This window comes from Ambystoma mexicanum, chromosome 1q (assembly GCF_040938575.1).
Source record: "Ambystoma mexicanum isolate Mex_15411 chromosome 1q, UKY_AmexF1_1, whole genome shotgun sequence".
NCBI lineage: Eukaryota > Metazoa > Chordata > Amphibia > Caudata > Ambystomatidae > Ambystoma > Ambystoma mexicanum.
This window is the reverse complement of record NC_090922.1, coordinates 699,965,228-699,987,206: the sequence shown is the minus strand read 5'-3', so window position 1 is coordinate 699,987,206 and position 21,979 is coordinate 699,965,228. Positions and strand designations below refer to the sequence as shown.

At 47.6% G+C, this 21,979-nt stretch overlaps 1 protein-coding gene across 2 annotated transcripts in view; it reads left to right on the top strand.

Annotated features, from left to right (window-relative positions):
• Positions 1–21,738, top strand: part of KIFAP3 (kinesin associated protein 3) — a 1,278,226-nt gene extending 1,256,488 nt beyond the window's left edge. For both annotated transcript variants that reach the window (XM_069641307.1, XM_069641308.1), the window contains one exon: positions 21,262–21,738. In XM_069641307.1, coding sequence (XP_069497408.1) covers positions 21,262–21,370 — 109 coding nt within the window. In that variant the 3' untranslated portion in view covers positions 21,371–21,738. The remainder of the gene's footprint in view (positions 1–21,261) is intronic.
• Positions 21,739–21,979: the final 241 nt, after the last annotated feature.

The following is a 21,979-nucleotide window of genomic DNA, read 5'->3' as shown; positions in this document are numbered from 1 at the left end:
AGATCCGGCTCAAGTCTGAGAGGGCAGGGAGGCCATTCCAGAGGGAGGCACCTGTGGAAGACAGAGATCTACCCCTCACTCTCTGCTTGGAAAAGCATCGGATCTGCAGACAGTTTGACCTAAATGACAGAAGGGCTCTAGCAGGGAGGTATTTCGGGAGAGAGAGTTGTATGTAGCGAGGTCCCAGGCCCCAGAACGCCTTGTTTATGATGTAAAGGGTCTTGAACTTGATCCTTTTAGGGCTGGAGAGATGCATCTCTGGGCTTCAGGCCAAGGATAAGTCTCGCAGTCCTGTTCTGGATTAGTTGAAGGGGGCAAAGGGAGGAGTTAGGCAGTTTGATGAAGAGGCTATTGCAGTTGGCCAGCCTGGAGAGAACCAGAGCTCTGAATACATTGAGTTTCTGGGAAAAGGTGAGGTAAGGGAGAATGCCTCTGAGGAGGTGTAGCTGAAAGTGGGCTTTCTTAGCAAGGTATGTGATATGAGGCAAGAAGGAGAGAGCGGAGTCAAAGATGACACCAAGTTTTTTTGCTTCACAGGAGGTTGAGGGGAGGCGGCCCATGGAGGCTGGCGAGAGTGTGAGAGGGAAAGAGGGAGCAGGGGTCCTAATGAGAAAGACCTCTCACTTACTGGCATTAAGGCAGAGATTGTTAGCAGTGCACCATGCCTGAATAGCAAAGAGGCAGTGAGGAATGCAAGAGGAAGATGAGGAGGCAGAGGGAAGCTTGAAGCAGAGCTGTGTGTCATCCGCATAACACTGGAAGTTATGAGAGAAGGTGGAGATCAAATGGGCTAGAGGGACCAGATAAATGTTGAAAAGGACGAAAGGATAGAGCCATAAGGGACACCGCAGGTGTAGAGTGAGATGGAGGGGAGAACCAATCCAGAGCCAGGTCCGTGATGCCACTGTTGCGCTCTCCTTACATGCTGTCTACATGCAACAAAACAAACTATAGGTGGTCTACCTTTGCCCCTCTGTACTTTTTTTTTATACAAAAAAATCTGCAAAATGCACACAAAAACACCCGAAACATCTATTAAATGGCAACAAATCAGAAAACAATATTCACAAATTATGAATGCATGTAATGGCATGTATTTAATAAAAATGTATCTTGTAGGTGGATGGAAAGAAAATGTATGTATTTATATTAAGTATACTAATAGCAATGACTTTTAGCGTTGTAGCAGGTTTAAAGATATAACCATGGGTGCTCTGTGTTTAAGAAGCAAGGTGTGAATGCCCGGTATTGCACAACGTTCTTTTGTGATGGTGCGTAAAAAGGGTGCACGTTTGTTTTCTGCAATTCATATAGGTTGCCCAATTGCCAAACAAAGTGTATGTCCTCTTCTGGATCCCAATAGTAGCCAACTGAGATGCCACACTGTCCAGACCCATTGCTACAATAATATTTTGCTGGCTCGTCCTTTTCATCTGAAGCAACAGTGTCCTTGTATAAATTCCAGTTGATTATTTCCCAATGACTTCTACTCGATCCACTTGCTCACAGATGTATGCATTTACAAATCCTGATTTTTTTAAAACATTTTTTATTTTTTTTATATCGAGAGGTCCAGTCGTGATGTTATCGAGGGAATTACATTATTAAAGTTAATGTGTTAAAACAAGACACAGTAGAAGCCAATTGGATACCACCATTGCTAAGATAAATGTTTGATGGCTCTTGCCTTTCACTGAAGATACTGTGCCTTTGCATAAGTACCAGATGACTATTTTCAAATAGATTCTACTGTGACCAGTTGCTCACAGATGGGTGTCTGTAGAAATAACCTTGGGTGCTCCGTGTTTAAGAAGCGTAGCACGGTGTGAATGTTTCGTGTTGCACAACATTCTTGTGTGATGGTGCTTAAAAAGGGTGCACATGTATGTGCTGCACTTTGTATAGGTTGCCTGATTGCCAAACAAAGCGTATATTTTCCTCTGGATCCAGTAGTAGCCAACTGAGATGCCAGACTGCCCAGACCCATTGCTACAATAAGCTTTCGCTGGCGCATGCGTTTCATCTGAAGGAACATTGTCCTTGTATAAATTCAAGTTGACTATTTCCAAATGGCTTCTACTAGATCCATTTGCTCACATATGGGTGCCTTTATAACTCCTACATTTTCATCAAGAGCAGTCCAGTTGTGATTTTATCAAGGGAATTCCATTATTAAAATGCATGTGTTAAAAAGGGACTGAGTAGAAGCCAATCGAGAGATCCCGCCATTGATATGATAAATGTTTTCTGGCTCAAACCTTTCACTGAAGATACTGTGCCCTTGCAAAAACACCAGTTGACTATTTTCAAATGGTTTCTACTGGATCCAGTTGCTCACAGATGGGTGTCTGTAGATCCGATCAAGAAAGGTCCAGGGTAATTTGATTTTATCAGGTGAATTTCATTATTAAAACGTGTGTGGAATGAGGTGGAGTGTGTTACTGTGTGGGGAATACCGAAGTATGTTGTCCCTCTCTATTGCTGGTAACTGGAAGCTGCCTGCAAGTTACATAACACCCCCATCCTCGCGGAGTGAGGGGGCGTGTTACTGTATACCAGTGCACTGTGGCCCAGAGGCTTTGAACGGCCCTACATGGTACCAACAAGATAGTAAAGGCTGCACACGAACACTGACTTGCCCTTTCATCGAAAACCTGACAACCTGATTTGAATTCAACACAAACTCTGTGAAATAGATACATTGGTGCGTGACGAAGCATTTGTTTATAACAAATCATCAATAAACCTCAAACTTGTATTTAATTCAAATCCATACTGAAAACCCTGAGTCCTCCACCCTGTTATCTGTAAGTACTTTTTAAATCTTTCACATAAGTCTTTGCTAAGTGCCACCCATGGAGAGGGGTGGGGCCTGTTAACTAGGGGGGCGAACCGGTATCTTGGAAATCTAGAGGGGGGCGGGACAGTGCAAAAAAGAACACTGAACAGCGAACATTGACCATTGCCAGTCCATTGAAGCGTTGCTAGACTACAATATCGAAGGGCCGGGGCTACAAAGCAAAGCCATCTGCTAAAGATTTTCGGCCTGCCAGCCCTATAAAGGTAAATGATCGAGGCAAACGATGCCCTCAGATTATCAACGTAGCAGATCACTGGTGGACGACTTGAAAGCCCCAGAGCTGTATTGCTCAGTCATGGAGGGAGATGGAAGCAAAGGAATTGCTGTGCCTTCAGACCCTGCAAACCCCCCAACCCTTAACTGTTGGGCATGGTATGATGGTGTGTGCACAATTCCATGCACATGAGCAGATCCTTGGCGTAGAATTTGGTGGGATGAGTGCCGCTGTCAGTAAGCATCTTGGCCAATTTTTGGCGTTGGGCCTTGAATTCACCCTAACATCAAAATATTAAAAAGACAAATTTGTGATTTCTTTCCCAAGAGAAAGTGTCGGAGCATGGGAGATTTAGATCCCACAATGTTATTTGGTGAGGACACTTCCTCTCCGCTCATGGACCCAGAAATGGACAGCCGCCCCAACACAGGGAAAGGATCCCTTGTGGGGGGGGGGGGGTCTGTCCCCAGTAACATCAAGTACATCAATTAGATCCCTACTCTTGAGTCCAATCTTGGTCCAGCTCTCTACACTCACATCAGGATTGGTGCAGGAGGTTCAGTCTGCTGCAGGCCAGCATAAATCAGGTGAAACCTCGAACGATCCGGTAGTGTACGATACCACTCTCCCAGCCCTGAATTTCGTATTGAACTCACTAGTCAACCCATTTGAACTGTTAAATGGCGAAGTGCAGACCCACTCAGGAATCTTAATGGAGCTCACCAGGGAAATTAGTTCTTGCGAATCGTCAACGGTGGGCCTTAAGAATGCCTTAAATACAAAAGTCATGTCATTCCTAAAGGACTTGAAGGATGAGGCCTCAAGGCAGGCCCTCGAGGTAATTTCTATTCTAGGTGCCAGGGGGAGGGCAATACATGATGCACATGCAGAAAGAGAAAATATCTAGGGAGGAGTATCCCAGCTGCTAAACAGTATTGAGAAAAGTAGCAGCCAGGTAAAGGAGGATGAGGCCGTACCTCTGGATGGCAGACTTGGCACAACCTTTCATGACACCACCCTCTCAGAATCCATGTTAGAGGAGTTCAGTCGATTGGCGCAGGTAGCAGAAGGTGAATGCGCGGACTCCGCAACGAAGGTAGAAGATGCACTTCTTAAACCTGCCCCTGGGGAGGATCTTATTGAGAGTGACCTGGTAGAGGGTGTGTGCAGAACCATCGACGGAGGGGCAAAGCCAAGAGAAGGAGGAATAAAAAATGGGAGGCAGGATTGGATACCTCCGGAAGGAAAAAAATCAAAGAATCAAAGATCGATGAAATCAAAAAATACCAGCACTGCTAGCTTTATTTGCGCCCTGTCTGAGCCTCACTCAGTAGAACCAAAAAAGATAGAGAAGTCTCCGGAGCACCCGAGATCTGCGGGGTTACAGGTTCAGGAAAAAGATCTCCTAGTAAGTGAAAGGCAGATTCCCGCCCCTCGGGTAAGACCTTGGCAAAGAAGTCCACAAAATCAAAGGACTGCTGGGCGCAAGTGGCCTGGGCCAGTATTGGTGTGCAGACAGATGTGAGGCTGGACCATGTGAAAGCCTTAAGAAGCAAGTGTCATCTGACAATGTCAGTGTTCCACACGTCAATACCATGTCCAAGCAAATAAAATGGGCCCCAATCTTCTCGCAGGGGAAAAAGTCGGTCCAACAGCCATCCGGAAATCTGAGTGTCACACATGCAACGATTCCGCCCAAGTCAATAAAAAATTGGCCCCTATCTTTATGCAGGGGAAAAAGTCGGACCAGTAAGTTAGCTTGGGTAGTATCCCACTGTCAACCTCTTAAGGCCCCCCAATGGTGGTTGAGGAAAGTGGGGACCCCTATACATCTGAAAGATCGACTTCCAGGGCATCCAGTGTTTGTGGAGTGAGGGTGATGGAGTCCCATCCATTGACTAATAAAATGTGTGCGGAGATGAACTCTGCTACAAATCTGCAGTCAGCTATTCAGAACTATGAGATAGCCCCTTTTGCTATTTGGAGACTATGGTTGAAATGCTCCGAAAAAGATATGGAACACAAATATTTGAATCGTGGAGCTATTTTGGACTTTTTTAAGAAGATTACGGATTTGTCTCTGTTTTCCACCCATGACATTGAGTTTGCCCGCTTTCCATTTGAGGACACTGTCTTATCAGCAGAGGTGCGTTTAAAATCCAAGGTGGGGGCTAAGGCCATTTTGGCAGTTATCAACGACCTTGAGAGGCAGGGTCTGGGGTCTATACAGCCCCCCACCCCCAGTCAGTGAAAGGAGGGTCAGTCCCGGAAGGCCCAGCAGTGGAAGGGAGGACAAAACAAGTAGGCCCTCTAACAATGCACAAATAACTGACCTAGGTGCAGCAAATGGGAGGCCCGATCATCAGCTTGACTCACAAATGAAGGTCTGATACCAAGTATTGCAGAAGTTGGCTGTGAAGGGGGAGTCTCTTTAGTCGGCAGGAGTGGTGTTATGTGAACTGGAATATGCAGGGTTCACATGAGAGGGGAGGGAGACCTTCTGGTGGCCTTACAATTGACAATTGTAACTCCATAATAGCGGAGATGGGAGCCATCCCTTCTAAAACAAAAGGAATACTGGCAGCTAAACTGGGGAATATGATCCTTAGATTGAGTGCAGACATTGATAACCATCATGTTATACTGGAACCCCGCCTGTTGTGAACTCACAACCTTCCTGGAATCCCTGTCAGAGCTATTGACCAGGGTAAATTTAGACTATCCAGGTGCGAACATTCTTTTGGTGGGGGATTTCAATACCCAATGCATCGACACACCAACTAGTCAAGATAGATCGACCAACAAAAGGGTGACGGCTCTAGAGAGGAGATGGGTATCATTCCTCTCTGAGTGGAACTTGGTTATGGAGAATGGTGCAATAGAGGGAGACATTACCCCCCGCAGCAACCTGGAGACAGGGCCACTCCAGTTCAACCATTGATGGTGTTTTTCACCCCCTGGCTCTTTGAGACCTGTAATAATGTTCAGGTCCAGGACGGGGGAAGCAGCAATCACAGTTGTTTGGAGGCCACTGCGACTTGAGAATTGTGTAGGCAAGGGCTGCGCCAATGGCAACTATTTATTGTTAACAATGGTAAGAACAGGCGAGTTAAGTTAGGAAGAAATGGTACACGCCTGAATAATGTGCTCTAACGGGTTTTTATGGGGATGCCTGATTCCAGCCTGAGGGATTTTCTGTGAACTATAGACCGTCCCTTTAGGATAGTGCCTTCCCCATCATCACAAATTTGATGAGGAGAATTGGGCAAAGGAGAGAGAGTTGCGTAAAGCAGTGAGGAACCTGGAGGTGGAGTCCTGGAGCCAGGGAAATATAAAACAAGAGTGGGTAACCTCAGGAGGGACTATAGGAATTGGTCCTGGAGTCGCAGATTCCTACGCCTCCAAAAACATGGCGAGTTGATGTTGGGAGCGTTGAGTAACAACAACTTGCGTAATTGCTGGTCCCTCCTGAACCAACTAGAGGTCCCACAAGCCAACCTCCAAAGTAACGTTCTTAGAGAGGCACAGTTTCACCTCACTGATGATGCCCAACAAGGCTGAAAAACGTGTATGGGGTTGCTGTTGGTACTCTTGTTCAGAGGAGAATTGCCTAGTATTTCGGGGCTGGACTGCCCCTGGGCAGGACAAAGACTGATGTGCAGGGACATTTCTTCTCTGTGAAAGGGACAGTGAGCTAAAGACTTGGTAGAGCCTCTCCCAGGGGTTATTCACCCAAGAACAGGTCATTGGGCTGTGTTCGTGCTGGTAGAAAGATTCCCAGGCCCCCCTTAATTTTGCATAAATTAACTTTGGGTCTCACCCTAAGATACCAGGGCGATCCAGATGTGGACCCCTTCCTCACTTTTCTTAGAGAGGCACAGATGCCCAACAAAGCTGAAACACACGTATGGGGTTGCTGTTGGTACTCTTCTTGTTCAGAGGAGAATTGCCTAGTATTTCGGTGCTGGGCTGCCCCTGGGCAGGACAAAGACTGATGTGCAGAGACATTTCTTCTCTGTGAAAAGGACAGTGAGCTAAAGACTTGGTAGAGTCTCTCCCCGGGGTTATTCACCCAAGAACAGGTCATTTGGCTGTGTTCGTGCTGGTAGAGAGATTCCCAGACCCCCCTTTGTTTTCCAAAGTAACATGGTTGCTGAGGTAAAGTGGGGTAACAGTGTTAACCTCCTCTACAAAAAGGCCCCCACAAAGTCCAGTTTTAGGATCCTGAGTACATTTTGGCAGTTAGACCATTCAGAGAATCTTATATCCGAATTGATCTGTAAATCATCTTCTTCCAGGGCGGCAGCGTCCAATGGCCTGACCTATCAGTTTCTTAAGAGAAACTTATCATTGTGGTCTAGATTGTTGGCCTTTCTCTTCCACGAGATCCTGGAACAAAGATAGTTTCCCCCGTCTTGGAAAACCTCAATAATTATCCCCATCTTCAAGGGGGGAGATCGGACTGATCTGGCAAACTATCGCCTGCTTGCCCTCCTTGATGTGGAGAGCAAAATATTTGCGGGCTGGCTTACTGTTGAGACAGTTGGACCAGTGGGTTAGGCAAAGCAACATCCTGTCAAGATTTTAGACAGGCTTTCGTAGAGGCCTTTCCACGCCACTGAATGGGAAGGTGCTGGGGATCCTTTTTTCAAAAAATTTTGAGTGAAGGGGGGACAGGTGGTCTATGGAGGGTGGATAGACCTCTGCAGAGCATTTGACACAGTCAATAGGGATCCGCTCTGGGAAAAGCTGGAGATCTGGGGGCTCCAAAGCCCCTCCTGGCCATGTTGTCGACCCCGCATGAGGACATCATCTTGAGAGTTAGGTTGGACTCCATGGGCCACCTGGCTGATCTGGTGGAGGTAGGTAGAGGAGCGGGGCAAGGGTGTCTGGGGCTCCTCCCTTTTCAATATCTATTTAGCGGATCTGGGATTGGCACTGGAGTCGTCTGTGCTGGCCAGTCCCAAAATTTTTTGTCGACCTGTCGGGTGGTTGGCTTATGCTGACAATATCGTCCTCCTTGATCACACTGCAGTCGGTCTGCAACACCTCTTGAATTTGAACGATTTGTTGATTAACCCAGAGAAGTCCAAAATACTGGTCTTTAAAAGACAAGGTAGGTGCGTGGCAAATTTTAAATGGGCATAGGGAGAACATATAATCCTGATAGTGAGTGAGTAGGTCTATTTGCGATTTACATTATATACCTTTCCCAAAATTAGTCAAATCGACCTGGACTTAATCAGGAATGTTTAAAAAATTAACATCCCACATTCCAAGATGGCGGCCGTTGATGGAGGACGCGTCTGACCGTCTCTCCCTCCAGGCCCGCAATACGTAGCCCATCAACAGTGCAAATCGGGCGATCCTGTGCATGAAAACGCATCAGCGGGATGACGTAAGGGCTACCTCCCCCCTGGAAGAATGAGGACATAACAGGGACCGCCGCACCCTGGGAGAGCAAGAACGACAGCCTGCGTTGCGGTGAGTACCTGAGTTGAGGAGGGGCCGCGGACACGGTGAGCACAGTGGCAGGCTCCCCGTGCAGAGACCGGAGTCGCGACTTGGTGGACTCCTTCCCCAGCATCGCCAGAGAGCCGCTGGGTGGCAGTAGACATAGCTGAGCCCAGCGCGCCCGGCCGGGAGCAGGACAGGAGCCAGCGCGGGCCCGGAGGAGCCATCACATCACCAGGGAGGCATGGGGGTGCGCAGCCCAGCCGGCGACACCCCGGGGAGCGGGAGTGCGCCGCCCAGCACTGGCGCTCCCAGCCCGGTGGCTGGTGATCCACCGGGTGGAGGCTGGGCGAGTGCCAGGTGGGGATCGGGGGTGGGGGAGTTCGGCCCTGGGAGTAACTCTCCTCCAGTGCGGGGGGGGCCCGCATCCAACACCGCAGCAGGAACATGAGCGGGGGCACCCCCCGGCAGCCCAGCAAGTAAACAATTGCAGCCCAAACGCAACAATCTCCAGGGGCCTTTAAGACCGCCGGTGTCTGCCGTACCACCCAGTGGGGATCAGCCTTCTTACACCAAGGAACGCCTTGCGCCAAGCCACCCCCCCTCCACGCAGAAGGTGAGAGAATATATATACAACGGACCACAGTGGAGGGAGGAGGGCCATACAAAAAGACACCCTGCCTGGTACCTCCATATATGGGGCCCACAAGTAACACGGGCCAGTGGACCCCTTCCCAGCGGGTATTGAAACAGAGACTGCCCCCACTGGCTACCTAAATGCGCCGCTCCAACAGATAAAAGTAATAGAATTAACAGGCACAGCAGGATAAGCCCACTAACACTTGGGATCAGACCTCTGCTGGGAGCAGGTGGCCCCAGGAAGCCTCTCCCCGGCTCACAACAAAGTTCTCCCCCAGAACTACTAGCGCAAATCCACAGAAACCCCCACGGCACACCATCATTAGACCCAGCAAGGACATGATGGGATCTCTTGAACAATTTGCGACGGGAGAAATCATATTGGGAGGAGACCTAAACTTGGCTTGGAATCCCACTCGGTACAGGTCAGGTAGAGACAGCTAAGGATCGAAGGCCCCCTCGGAGGCACTAAAGAAGACATTTGACTCCCTCTCCCTATCGGACGCCTGGCGAGTAAAGCATGGGGACCAGCAGGGCTTTACGCACTACTCCCATGTCCACAACTCTCTATCGAGAATAGACTACATATGGGTCTCTACGGCCCTTATAGGCACAATCAGAGAGGTTGAAACGGGCCCCATCGTCCTCTCCGATCATGCCACAATAACTTTGTCCCTGGCACTCAAAACCAGGGAGGGTAGGGTGTAGACCTGGCGATTTCCTTCAGAGCTCCTGCAGGACCCACTGCTGGCGGAGGAAATTCAGGAGAAGATCGAAACGTATTTCAATGAAAATGACACAGAGTTGACCCCACAAGACACAGTGTTGGATGCCTTTAAGGCAGTCCTGCGGGGTGAATTAATAGCAATGAAATCCAAGAGAGAAACAACTAGCGCAATGGGAGAGGGGTTTGGAATCTCAACTGCGCGATGTGCACTGGGAGGCACCAGCTAACCCCAGCAGGGCCAAAAAGCGGGCCATGCAGCACATCCAGGGCCAGCTGGAGCTCTTGCATACCCGAAAGGAGAGCCATGCGCTCATGAGAACAAAACAAAGATACTACAGTGCCCTACTCGCTCGGCAGCTCCGGGAGATGACCAGGGAGAGATCCATCTTGGCGCTGGTGGATCCCTCTGGGGCCCAGAAAACGACCAACGACGAAATGGGTGAGATTATGAGATCCTTCTATCAGAACCTATACACCACGAGTGCTCCAAAAGAGGAGGACCAGGAACTATACCTTCAGAAAACACCCCTCCCACTTCTGTCTGAGGAAGCCCGGGAAGCACTAGACATGGACATTACGCAAGAGGAAGTGCTACAGGCCATCAAACAACTCCCCAAGAACAAGGCACCGGGCCCAGATGGGTATACTGAAGCTTTCTACAAGAGATTTCGACATGTCCTGACCCCCAGGCTCACAAGCCTGTTAACGCATTCAAATCAAGGGGTAACATCACAGCGTCAATGAATGAGGCAAAACTAGTGCTCTTTTTGAAGCCGGATAAAGATCCCACCCTCCCAGGATCATATAGGCCGATAGCACTCATTAATCTGGATGCAAAGCTTTTTACAAAAGTTCTAGCTAATAGGTTAACAGTACACTTGTCCTCTCCGGTGGATGCGGATCAGTCGGGTTTCCTCCCCACAAGGCAAGCAGCGGACAACATCAAGAGAGTGTGCCACATAATAGAAAAGGCCGAACGCACGGACATTGAGGCTATACTAGTCGCCTTAGACGCTGAAAAAGCGTTCAACCGAGTTGAATGGTCGCAGCTCTTTCACACAATGGTACACATGGGCTTCGGGGACTCTTACATGGGGATGTTAAAATCGAACAAAAAAATCCCTCCTTCAGAATCGCTGTCAACAGCTTCCTGTCCAAGCCTGTCGCGTAGACGAGGGGTACGAAACAGGGGTGCCCACTGTCCCCACTCCTGTATGCCTTGTTTCTAGAACCTCGGCACCTAATTTAGGGAGTCCGGATGGGCAGGGTTGAACATAAAACAATGGCATTCGCTGACGATATGCTGCTGGCAATGACCGAGCTGACCAGATACCTCCCAACACTGATGAGCGAGTTAGAGGCATTTGGAGCCATCTCAGGCCTCAAAATAAACAAAAACAAATCAGAGGTACTGAATTTATCGGCCAACCCCATGAGTATCTCAAGCCTGGCCCTGTAGCAGGGAGTGAAGCTGGCACGAGACAAGATAACCTATCTCTGAGTCAAACTCACCGCCAAGATGAGTCAACTGTACACTGTAAACTATCCGGAACTACTCAATCACCTCCAAAAACTGCCGAGATGGACGCCACGGACTACCTCGTGGTGGGGGCGCATCTCGGCCGTGAAGATGACGATTCATACAGATAAAGTCCTGTATTACTTCCAAGCCCTTCCAATTAGACTCCCCAGGTCTTTCTTTCGCTCGCTAAACAAAATGGCATCTGCATGCATGTGGCAGCGCAGGAGACCGAGGGTGGCAATGGCCACATTGACAGCAGCCGTTAAAGAGGGGGGCTTGGCCTTTCCACACTTCAAGAGTTATTACGAAGCGGCGCAGCTGCGAGTTGTTAAAGAGTGGGTGGCCGATTAGCCACAGACCAAATGGGCACTGCAGGACATAGCTGTGGCCGGGGGCCCGCTTACGAACCTCTTGTGGTCTCACAAAAGGTACAGACACATGAACACACAAATAAGCGAAATACTGAGCGCTCCTCTTAATGCATGGGACTCGGCAATAAAGAGAGGAAGCCTGACGACACACCCTTCTCTGTTTATGCCGCTCTTCCACAATCCCGACTTTCCACCAGGGATGGATTCGAAGGCCTTCATGTCATGGAAACAGGTGGGCTGTACAAAGGCGGGTCACTCAGGTCGTTTGAAGACTGCGTACAGGAACTGGGAGTGGCGAGGACATAGCAATATATCGATATGTTCAATTGAGTCATTGGCTGTCCTCCCGGATCAATGAAGAAGCGGGAACGAGAGACCTTACGCAATTTGAGACCTACATGATAACAGATCCAGGTACGCGTGGGTTGATATCCAATCTGTACGCACATCTGAACTCGCAAGGGGAAGAAATGAGTTGGTTGTACATGAAGAGGTGGGAGGGGACGCTGGGGATGGAAATTCTGCGCTCCCACTGGGAAGGAACTTGGCGAAACATTGCCACTCTGACAAGATCCATCCACCTGAGGGAAATGTGGCATAAAGTACTGCTGCAATGGTATCTAACTCCGAAGAGACTGAAGGACATATATCCAAACACGGACGGTTTATGCTGGCGTAGATGTCAAGAAGGCGACGGGAAACGCATCTGGAGAGCATGTCCGAGCATTACCCCCTTCTGGAACGAGGTCAAGGCACAAGTGGGGAAAATGGTTCAAGGGGCCGAAAAGCTATAGAACAGCGTATGGCTGGCCGGCATATGGGACCCCACACAGAAAACATACTCCAAGTGCCAACAGAAAGTGATCATGGTTCTGGTTGTGGCAGCCTGGCTGGTCATAGCCCAAGGCTGGAAGCAGCAGATGCCCCCGACACAACTCCAATGGCTAAGAAAGCTATGGCACTTTATAACTATGGAATGGATGTCATGTGAACTGCAGGGAACCACCGAGAACTTTCATCTGAACTGGGGCCCGGTTCTCCAATATCTCCAGAGTGACTATATGTTCAAATGGTGCCCCTATAACATTTGTGTCCTTGATATGTTTTGAAGCCTAACATAGTGTTCTTTGCATAAGACTGGTCGCAATGTTAAGTCGTCTCGAGTCCAAGGGAATTTGGGGGCGAGGGGTGGGGGGTGTGGGGGAGGGATGTTTTCGATGTTGACTTTTGTTGTACTTTAAAATCATTAAAAAGATATTTTTTTTACATTTCTTTTATTAACATCCCAAATGAGAAAACTTCTGGTAACATTCTGCAAATTCTCCTTATCCCCCCCCCCCCCCCCCCCCGATTAAGTTCTATATTTCCGAGTTGATTCCAGTTATCCTCTATGGGTTAGAAGTGAAACCTGTGTCCTGGGAAACAAACTGGCCAAAACTGGAGGGCCGAATATGGAAAAGGGTGCTGGGCCTTCCCCAGAGTTTAGCAATGGCCAGCATAAGATATGAGCTAGGTCTAAGGTCTCTCCAGACGCACTCTGAATGGAGGCCCACCTCCCTTTGTAGATCAATTATGGTTCCACAAGTTAACTCGCTCTATGAGGATATTGGCACACATTTGAAACAGTATTCGTCATCATTCCTGTCCAAATTAACGCATCTCATGTCTAGGGTATTAGTGGAATGTGATTGTGACGTTGAAACCTTAATGACCAATCCGATGAAGTTAAAGGGAGCTATGAAATGAATCGACTGGATCCGTGTGATTGATACCATGTGCAAGCTGACCCGAGCAAAATCTTTGTCACCCTTTGATAAAAATATTGGTTTCCTACCCAGATACCTAAGATGCTCCACAGTTGGAAGGTGAGTATTTTTAAGAGTTTTACTCAACTTGGTTCATACAGGTGAAGTGCTGTCCTATTGGGACCGTAGCCAGGAAGCAACAAGACACTGCTCATATTGTACCTCCCTTTAACCCCCACACTTCTTTCCCTCACCCACTTGATCCCCCTCACTGCCCCCTATTCCCTCACTCCTCACAGGCTCTTTGCAATTCCTATACCAAAGCTTTGCCGGCAGTTGTATTGTTTTTAGGCAGCACTTCTTAAGTTGGTCATTGGTGTATGCATTCCAAATGATGACACTTAAGCGGACAGAGGCACTCGAAGAGAAGGTGATTTTCCCAGGATCAGATGTGGCGAGGTTGAACTGCCACATTTGAAAAGGAGACCACCACTCCTGCAAAAGCGTGGTAACAGGTGGCATGGCTTCAGAGCGCTTTAGGCATTTTAGCCTAATTCCACTGACTTGATCTCAAGACATTAGAAATGTGGGGCCCTCCTGCAGGGAATTAATCACTTGAATAGGAGGCAGCGGGAAGTAAGAGAGTAGCTCATGGTGCCTCGTCGGACTCTGTGCTTTACCTGCTGCCGCCTTGGAGGCTGCACAGATGTGTTACAACACTTTCCATTGCGAGCACAGAATTTGTTGTGAAATACTACAGCTCCAGTTACTCCCTTCTGATGTGGTGTCCTGGGGCGTCAAGATTGTGCTAATCCATGCACCCAAAGGCCCTATGGGAGTGTGCCGCAAAATTCTTCATTTTTACCCACAGGGATGACAAATGAACACCTTCAAGGTCCCTGCATGCAGAACGGAGGAGAGAACAACAACCATCTCTGACACAAAGATGAGAAGAAGCACTGCAAGAGGTCCCGTTCCCCAAGCAGTCAATTATTATTATTATTATTTATAGGGTATATGTAGAGGGCTGACCTAGCTTAAGGAAGCAACAGAGCGCTTTACAAGTCATAGGGGCAAGTACACAGCAAAGCAGAGATATAAGGGAGCGGGAAGATGATCTGGGAGAGGGTAAGGGAGCTAGAGCAGTTTGGCAGCAAGGGATCTATAAGCAACCTGGGAAGGAAACTGGGCACCATTGTTCTTCATAAAAGAAGAGGAGCCGCTGTTTCAGGAACTTCTCAGAGGAATCTGCTTCATTGGTACTACACCCTGAAGGAATGGGAAGATTGTAAATCTTTAAATGCTTGACATCTTTGCCAGGGTCTTGGGGCTGACTGCTTCTATCTTCACAGGGCCCACTGCGCTCGGAGAAATTAGCAGGGACCCCTCACAAGACCATGATCGCACGCCTATGGGCTCGGTCTTGATCCATCTGACACAGATCCAGCACAGGGCTGTATTTCTCCACCCTTGTGCTTCAAGCTCCCCATGGCAGCTCCCCTCACCACGCTATACCTCAATTGTATGCTCTGCTACCATAGCGCAAGTTTGTTGACGATGTTTGAAATATTCAAAAAAGAGGGTGATCCTTATCCTTTTTAGACTAGAACCCCAGTGATTCAGAGAGCCGAGGATTTTCCCCAAAACCTTTTAAAATAAAGCATTTTCTTTACTTAATGTTTGGGTTTTACAATAAACCTTTCACATCTTAATCCGATACCAATTCCATTTTCGCAACCAATTGATTCATACATCACAAGAGTCATTTTTCAGAATACATAACAAAATTAATTAAAAATGTAATTCTTAAAATTCCGTTAACGTTACATTAAAAAAGGACATAATTCATTGCTAAAATATCTCGTACGAAATTCAGCATTGCTTTTCTTAAAGAAATCTGACTTCCGCTCATAAAATAGTTACAGATGTCAATAGAATTTGTTTGGCAGAATAACTAAAATTGCATAGGGCGTTTTTTCAAAAGCTCAGGACAACATACTAGTAAATGTTCCAGAGTTTCACTCGCAGACACCTCTTTGCAATATCTACAGGTATTAGGAGCATCGGTTGTTGTCGTACATATACCAGTTATTTCACAAGTAGTAAAAAGGTTAAGCTTTAAGCAAAAGAAATCACTTCTCCATTGTTTATTGGGCGATCGCCTCAAATAAGTATTTAAAAAACGTACGCCTTTCACCGAAACTTGAGTGAGTGAATCTATATAGCTTGTAACTGAGACAGTGCTCTCTTGTTGAGATCCAATGTCACTAGTGGAGTTTTTATTTATTTATTTGTGGATGCTCTCTCAATTTCCAGGCAGAACTATCAATGCTGTTCAGAATATTATACATTGCCCCAACCCAGTTGTTTAATACATGATCATTAACTACTGTAGTTAGGCAAATAGAGAGCCTGCAGGAGGTAGGAGCAGCTTATTGAATAAGGGAAGCGATTTAGTATAAACCTCTAGGGATTTCAAACCCAATTCTTATCGGAAACTGCCAATAGGAACCCCTTTAGGCAGATTCAAGGTGTCTTTCCACAACATAACCTCAATGTTATCCCAGAGGATCTTTATTGTTTTGCTTTCAGCTCCATATGTTAAACTTGGCACAATTTTTCCATAATATTTTATAATCGGCAAAATGAAAAATGTGACTAGTTTTTTCTTTTTAATCTGAGCGGTAAAGGATAGGCATTTCGTTTGCAATTCCATATGCACCGCTACTGATGAGAGATTCTGGTAGTAATTGTGAGTTATTTAAGTACCAGTTAAAATTTGCAAAGAACTTCTATGGCGAAGGAGAGAATCTTGTGTGACTGGCTTTGAATTTACAGGAAGCCAATGGCATCAACACTGCCCCTGAGATGGGCATTTTTCCGGCACTGTCCCTGGGGAAGCCTCATTCCTCCTTTCAGAAGATGATGGTAAAGGAGGTGGGCTTGTAGGCACCTCCAGGCAGAAGATACAATTTCAGTTAACTGACATGAATGTGGGCCCTCAAAAAGAGATGTTGCTGCCTTTCTACCGGGAAGTGGATGCCCCAGTGTTGGAGGCCTGCGAAAGGCCTTCCTCTGTCCCTGCATCAGTCCGAGACCTGTCAAAAAAGCATCACCTGGCACCCTTGGATCCTGTCTTCATCCATGCCTCCTCAGTCTGTTTGGCAGTGCAGGTAGTGACAGCCAACCTCTAAGATGTCCTCATTTGCCTCGTTGCCTTGGGGGGTGCAATTTGTTCCCTTCTAGCAACCTGGTACTAAGGGTGGTGTAGGCCTCTTGTGCCCTGGCCAAATTCTCATTTGGCCTCTGGACAGTGGCCTCTGAGGCAGAGAAGAACCTATCAGAGAGTGAAATGAGTTTCAACACGCTAGTGCAAGATGGCAAAGAAGCGTCACACCCGATGTTGATGCCAGGCCCTGACACAACTGACACTGTGGAACACATAATGGCCACTGGAATGTTCCTCAGTAGGTACTCTTGGTTGAGGACCAAGTGTTTGCTCCAGATATCCAGAAGAAACTCCTGAACATGCCCTTTGATGGGCACAACCTCTCGAGACTAAGGTTGAGGAGTCCCTTCAAAGGTTCCATTCCTCCAAAACCACAGCGATATCTTTGGGCGAAGCTGTTCAACAGCCCTCCATTCCCAGCCCTCCGTTCCCAAGGCTAAAGGAGAGGTTTTAACCCCTTCATCTCTTATGCTCACCATGGTTGGGGCCGGCACCTGCAGGTCAGCAGCACCTGCGCTTACTCTCCTCTGCCAGGGAAGAGGTAGGGTAACTCAAAGAGGGGGACATTGTCACCTTGGGAGTGCCCACTTCTGTTCCAGATGCAAAGCCTCTGTGAAGAGGACTTCAAGCACCACTCAATGTGAGAGAGATTGTCCCTCTTCAGAGATGAGTGGCATCATACCACATCCGAAGTTCGGGCCTTACAGGCTGTGACACCAGGTATTGTCTCCTGACATAGAGTATTTTCTACCTTTTGCTTAACACCATCATCCCATCCTCATACCAGTCCAGCCCCTCTTTGCTTCCAACTGGTTCATCCGCACTTGCTCTCCAGACCAGGCGATGGCATATCTGTACTGCACTTGTAGCCTGTTGTACAGTTTGGACTTCACCCAGAACTTCAAGAAGTCCCATGTTTGGCCATCCCAGTCCCTCATATTGATATTGATATTTTATTTCTATCGCGCTTGTACACAAGTGTTTCAGAGCGCAACAAGGCAAGGGAGGGGAACAGGGGAGAACAAAAGAGCGATCTTACTAGGCCCAGTGACATTGAGAAGGCGCAAGTGCATGGGAGAGGGGGAAGGGAAAAGTGCATGGAAGGGGGGAGAAGTGGAAAGTGCGAAGCAGAGGAGAAACAGATCAATAATTAATAAATAAATAAATAATGAAGGCAACAAACAGTGGTAGTGCAGCCAGCAATTTGCAAGTGCTGGGTTTAAGGCAGCAGAAAGGGGAAGGTCTGATAAGTGCAGGAAGAAAAAGGGGGGGCTGCATGGGCCCAGTGTAAGGGGTGGCCCTGAGACAGTGCGGGAGGGTGGCAGGGTGAGCAGGTACCTGGGCCCGGAGGACAGAGGGTGGCCAGGTGCATGGTGCCAAGAGCAAACAGAACAGGGAAGAGGGGGAGCGAAGGCAGAAGAAAAGAGGAAGGTCTTGAAGTGCTTCTGGAACCGGAGAGGGTTCTCCAAGTTTTAGAGTGGCAGGGATGCTGTTCCAGAGGGAGGCCCCAGCCAAAGACCGAAATCTACCCCCAGCTTGTTTCTTTGAAAAACGGCTGACCCTGAGGGGGTTAGAGGTAGAGGAGTGAAGAGCTCGCGAGGGGAGGTATTTGCGGAGGGATAGCTGAAGGTATTTTGGACCCAGGCCCCAGAAAGCCTTGTCGACAATGCAGAGGGTTTTGAATTTAATCCTTGCATCCACTGGGTGCCAATGGAGAGATTTCAGAGCTGGAGAGATCAGATCCCAGGGCTTGAGGCCAAGGACAAGACTTGCAGTCCTGGACTGGATTAGTTGCAGAGGGCGGAGAGTAGAGGCAGGTAGATTTAGAAAGAGGCTGTTACAATAGTCCAACCTAGAGAGAACCAGAGCTTGGGATACCATGAGCTACTGGGGGAAGGAGAGGAAAGGCAGAGTACCTCTGAGGAGGTGCAGTAGGAAGTTTGACTTTTTAGAGACCTCAGATGTGGGCGGAGAAGGAAAAGATGGAGTCAAAGATGATCCTGAGGTTCTTAGCCTCGGAGGTGGGGGTAGGAGGAGGGTCAAGGGAAGCTGGCCCGAGAGTGAGGGGAAAGGATGGTGAAGGTGTGCCGATGAAGAGGATCTCAGTCTTTCTGGCATTCAGACAAAGATCATTGGCGGCACACCAATCTTGAATGGCAGTTAGGCAATCAGTGATGAGAGAGGAAGAGGAAGTGGCCGAGGGCAGCCTGAAAATGAGTTGTCGTCAACGTAGCACTGGATATTTGAGCAGAAAATGGCTATGCAGTGGGCGAGAGTTATCAGGTATTGGTTAAAAAGCCAGAGCGAGAGGTTAGACACCTGGGGAACTCCACAGGTAGAGAGGAAGATAGATGATAGGAAGGACCCAAGTTGGACTTGGGAGGGTCAATCAGAGAGGAAAGAGGTCACCCAGGCCAGTGCCTGATCAGTGATACCCAGGTTTTTACGGAGATCGTTGAGCAGGATGGTATGGTTGACCATGTTGAAGGCAGAAGAGAGAGATCAAGGAGGAGGAGGACAAGAGGGAATGTTAGAGTCAAGGTTGGAGAGCAGATCTTCATGGATGTTCAGGAGAGCAGTTTGCTTGCTTCTGGCAGCTCTGAAGCCAGACTGGTGGTCATGGAGACAGCCAACAGAATTGGAATGAAGGTTAAGCTGAAAGATAGCCAACCTTTCCAGGAGTTTGCCCAGAAAGGGAGTAATGGAAATTGGGCGATAGTTATCTGGACAAGAAGGATAAGCTGCGGGTTTCTCGAGAAGAGGATGCACAAGGGAGTGCTTCTGAGGGGAAGGGAAGGATCCTGAGGCAAAGGAGTGGTTTCAACAATCAGCAAGGGCCGGAGCGAGGGTGTCAATGTGGTCCTTGATGGTTTTAGAGGAACAGGGATGAACCTGTTTTGACAAGGCTTTCATAGATCTGACTTGTCTAGCGACCTCGACTTCAAGATGTCCCATGTTTTGCCATCCCAGTCCCTCTAGTTTATCGTTGTGGTTCTGTACCTTCGCCTGGGGATCCCTTCTCCCTGAGGAACAAGTGGTGAACATGTTCTGAATGCTTCACATCTTCCAGTCCCAGTAGGTGGTTCCAGCCACAACCTTTCTGCAATTGCCAGTTCTCATAGCCTCCTGCATTATAATAGTGCTGGAGGCTCGGCTACGCATGAGGTTCCTACAGTGACTACTTCACCGTCGGTGATCTCAGTTCCAGGACACCATGTCAGATCTTTTGCGAGTCTCGGACTAGGGGGTTGTGAGACCTTGTATGGTGGTCCGTGTTAGGCAACCTTCTGATTGGGTCATTGCTCGTTATGGATATATCATTGAAAGGCTGGTTAGCCCACCTGTAAGATGTTACAGTGAGTGGGTTTGGTCTATGACAGGTGCCAAGGATCATTTGTCTGAATCTTAGAGCAGTGAGGCTGGCCCTGGTTGCTTTCTCCCCTCTGTGCAAGTCAAAGGTGTGCTGGACCAGACAGACAAAACAGTGGCAATGCACTACCTCAACAAACTGGGTGATGTGGGTTTGTTGTCACTGTGCAGAGAAGCAATGTGCCTTTGGTTCTGGGCTCTGGAGAGCAACCTGTCTCTAACAGCATCCCTTCCTGCTGGGACAAAACGTTGTAGTGGCTTCTTTGAGCAGACTAACTTCAGTCTTCCATGAGTGGTAGCTCTGCCAAGAAGTTCTGGAGGAAATCCTCTCAGATACTGAGATTCCTAAGGCAGACCTCTTTGCTTCCAGTGTGCAAAGACAGAATGTTTGTTCTGTCTGTATTTCTAAATGCTACCTTCTCGCCAACCAGAAGATCCTGTGTGCCTTTGCATTCATTCTACCTGAAGGCTGGCAGCGTTGTGGACATCTCTCAAGCGCTTACATAAGGAATCCTTGCACACGCTCACCAAGCAACATTGCCTAGAGTCCTGATCTGGTCAGGTGACCTGTTTTAGTTGCTCCTGGTGTACGTTTTGATTCTTCACAATATTCCCTCTGGTTGTGTTTCTAAGATGGGGAATCTGTCTGAGGTAGGAATAGGTTGGAAAGACTAATATTCTTTCCATGGTGATGCAAATTGGATCCCCTCGTGGTTGAAAAGAATTCCACAGTCAGACTTGTGCCTGCAGGATATTTCTAGGATGACCAATCTGTGGAAGGAAGGTCATTTATGTGAGAAAGAATATTACATCATGTAAGTAAATTGTCCTTTTCCAAACCACCAAAATCATGAGTCTCCTTTTGGTAAAACATGCATATGAAGGTTGAAACGGAAGGGTTAATTTTGTAAACATTACTGTTATCCTTTAATATGAGAATTCAGGAAGTAGAAACACTAAACCTGTTGACTGTCATGAGAATTATCTTTTTTGGAACACAAAAATGACCTTTTCTTGCTATCTCTTGAATACGTTTGAAGACTACTGTGATGCATGTTGTAAAGAAAAACACAATGGAATTGTAATTTGGGACATTTTCAACTTTTTTTTGTATTCATTCTATTTTCCTAGAATTGTCGTAGATGGATTTGGTCAGCCAGTTGCGATCCCTGGACGCCCTACTACAGCATATGGCTATCGTCCAGATGAACCTTACTACTATGGCTTTGGGGCTCGATAAAACAACTTTGGATTTTTGCTGCTGTGCTTTATAAGCTCTTTGACAAACATTTTGGACGCCAGTTGGAAATGCATGATCGGGTCAATAGAAATCCTGAGACTTTAAAGTGACAGCATATCTTTATTCTGTTTCTCTTTTATCCCCTGCTCACCATTTCTGCAGTGTACCTTGTTCTCGTGCAGTCAACCATTCCATTGTGCTACCATTACAAACTGCGGTTACTTTCAACCCTCACTGAATCTTTTTGTTCATTTTATTACCATTTTGTACAGAATTTGTTTTATACGGCAATATAATGTCGAAACATTCAGAATGAAAGTGTGTTTAAAGGAAATGTATTAAACTACATGGATCCAGTGCCCACTTGATCGCTTTGGGCTTGCTGCTATTTCTTTTATGATGGCTGTTTTTCCTGCCCTAACCCACTAACTCTGAGTAAAATTATGAAAAATATTGTGAACAAACAATGGTTTTCTGTTGCCAGGCCAATGCAAAGCACATACACCTTTGTTTAATTGCAGACCATAAAAATATGCCTGTACTGTTGGAGCAAAGGGGGAAGGATGAATGCTGTGTACAAGGCTGTACCTGAAGTCATGCAGCCAACAA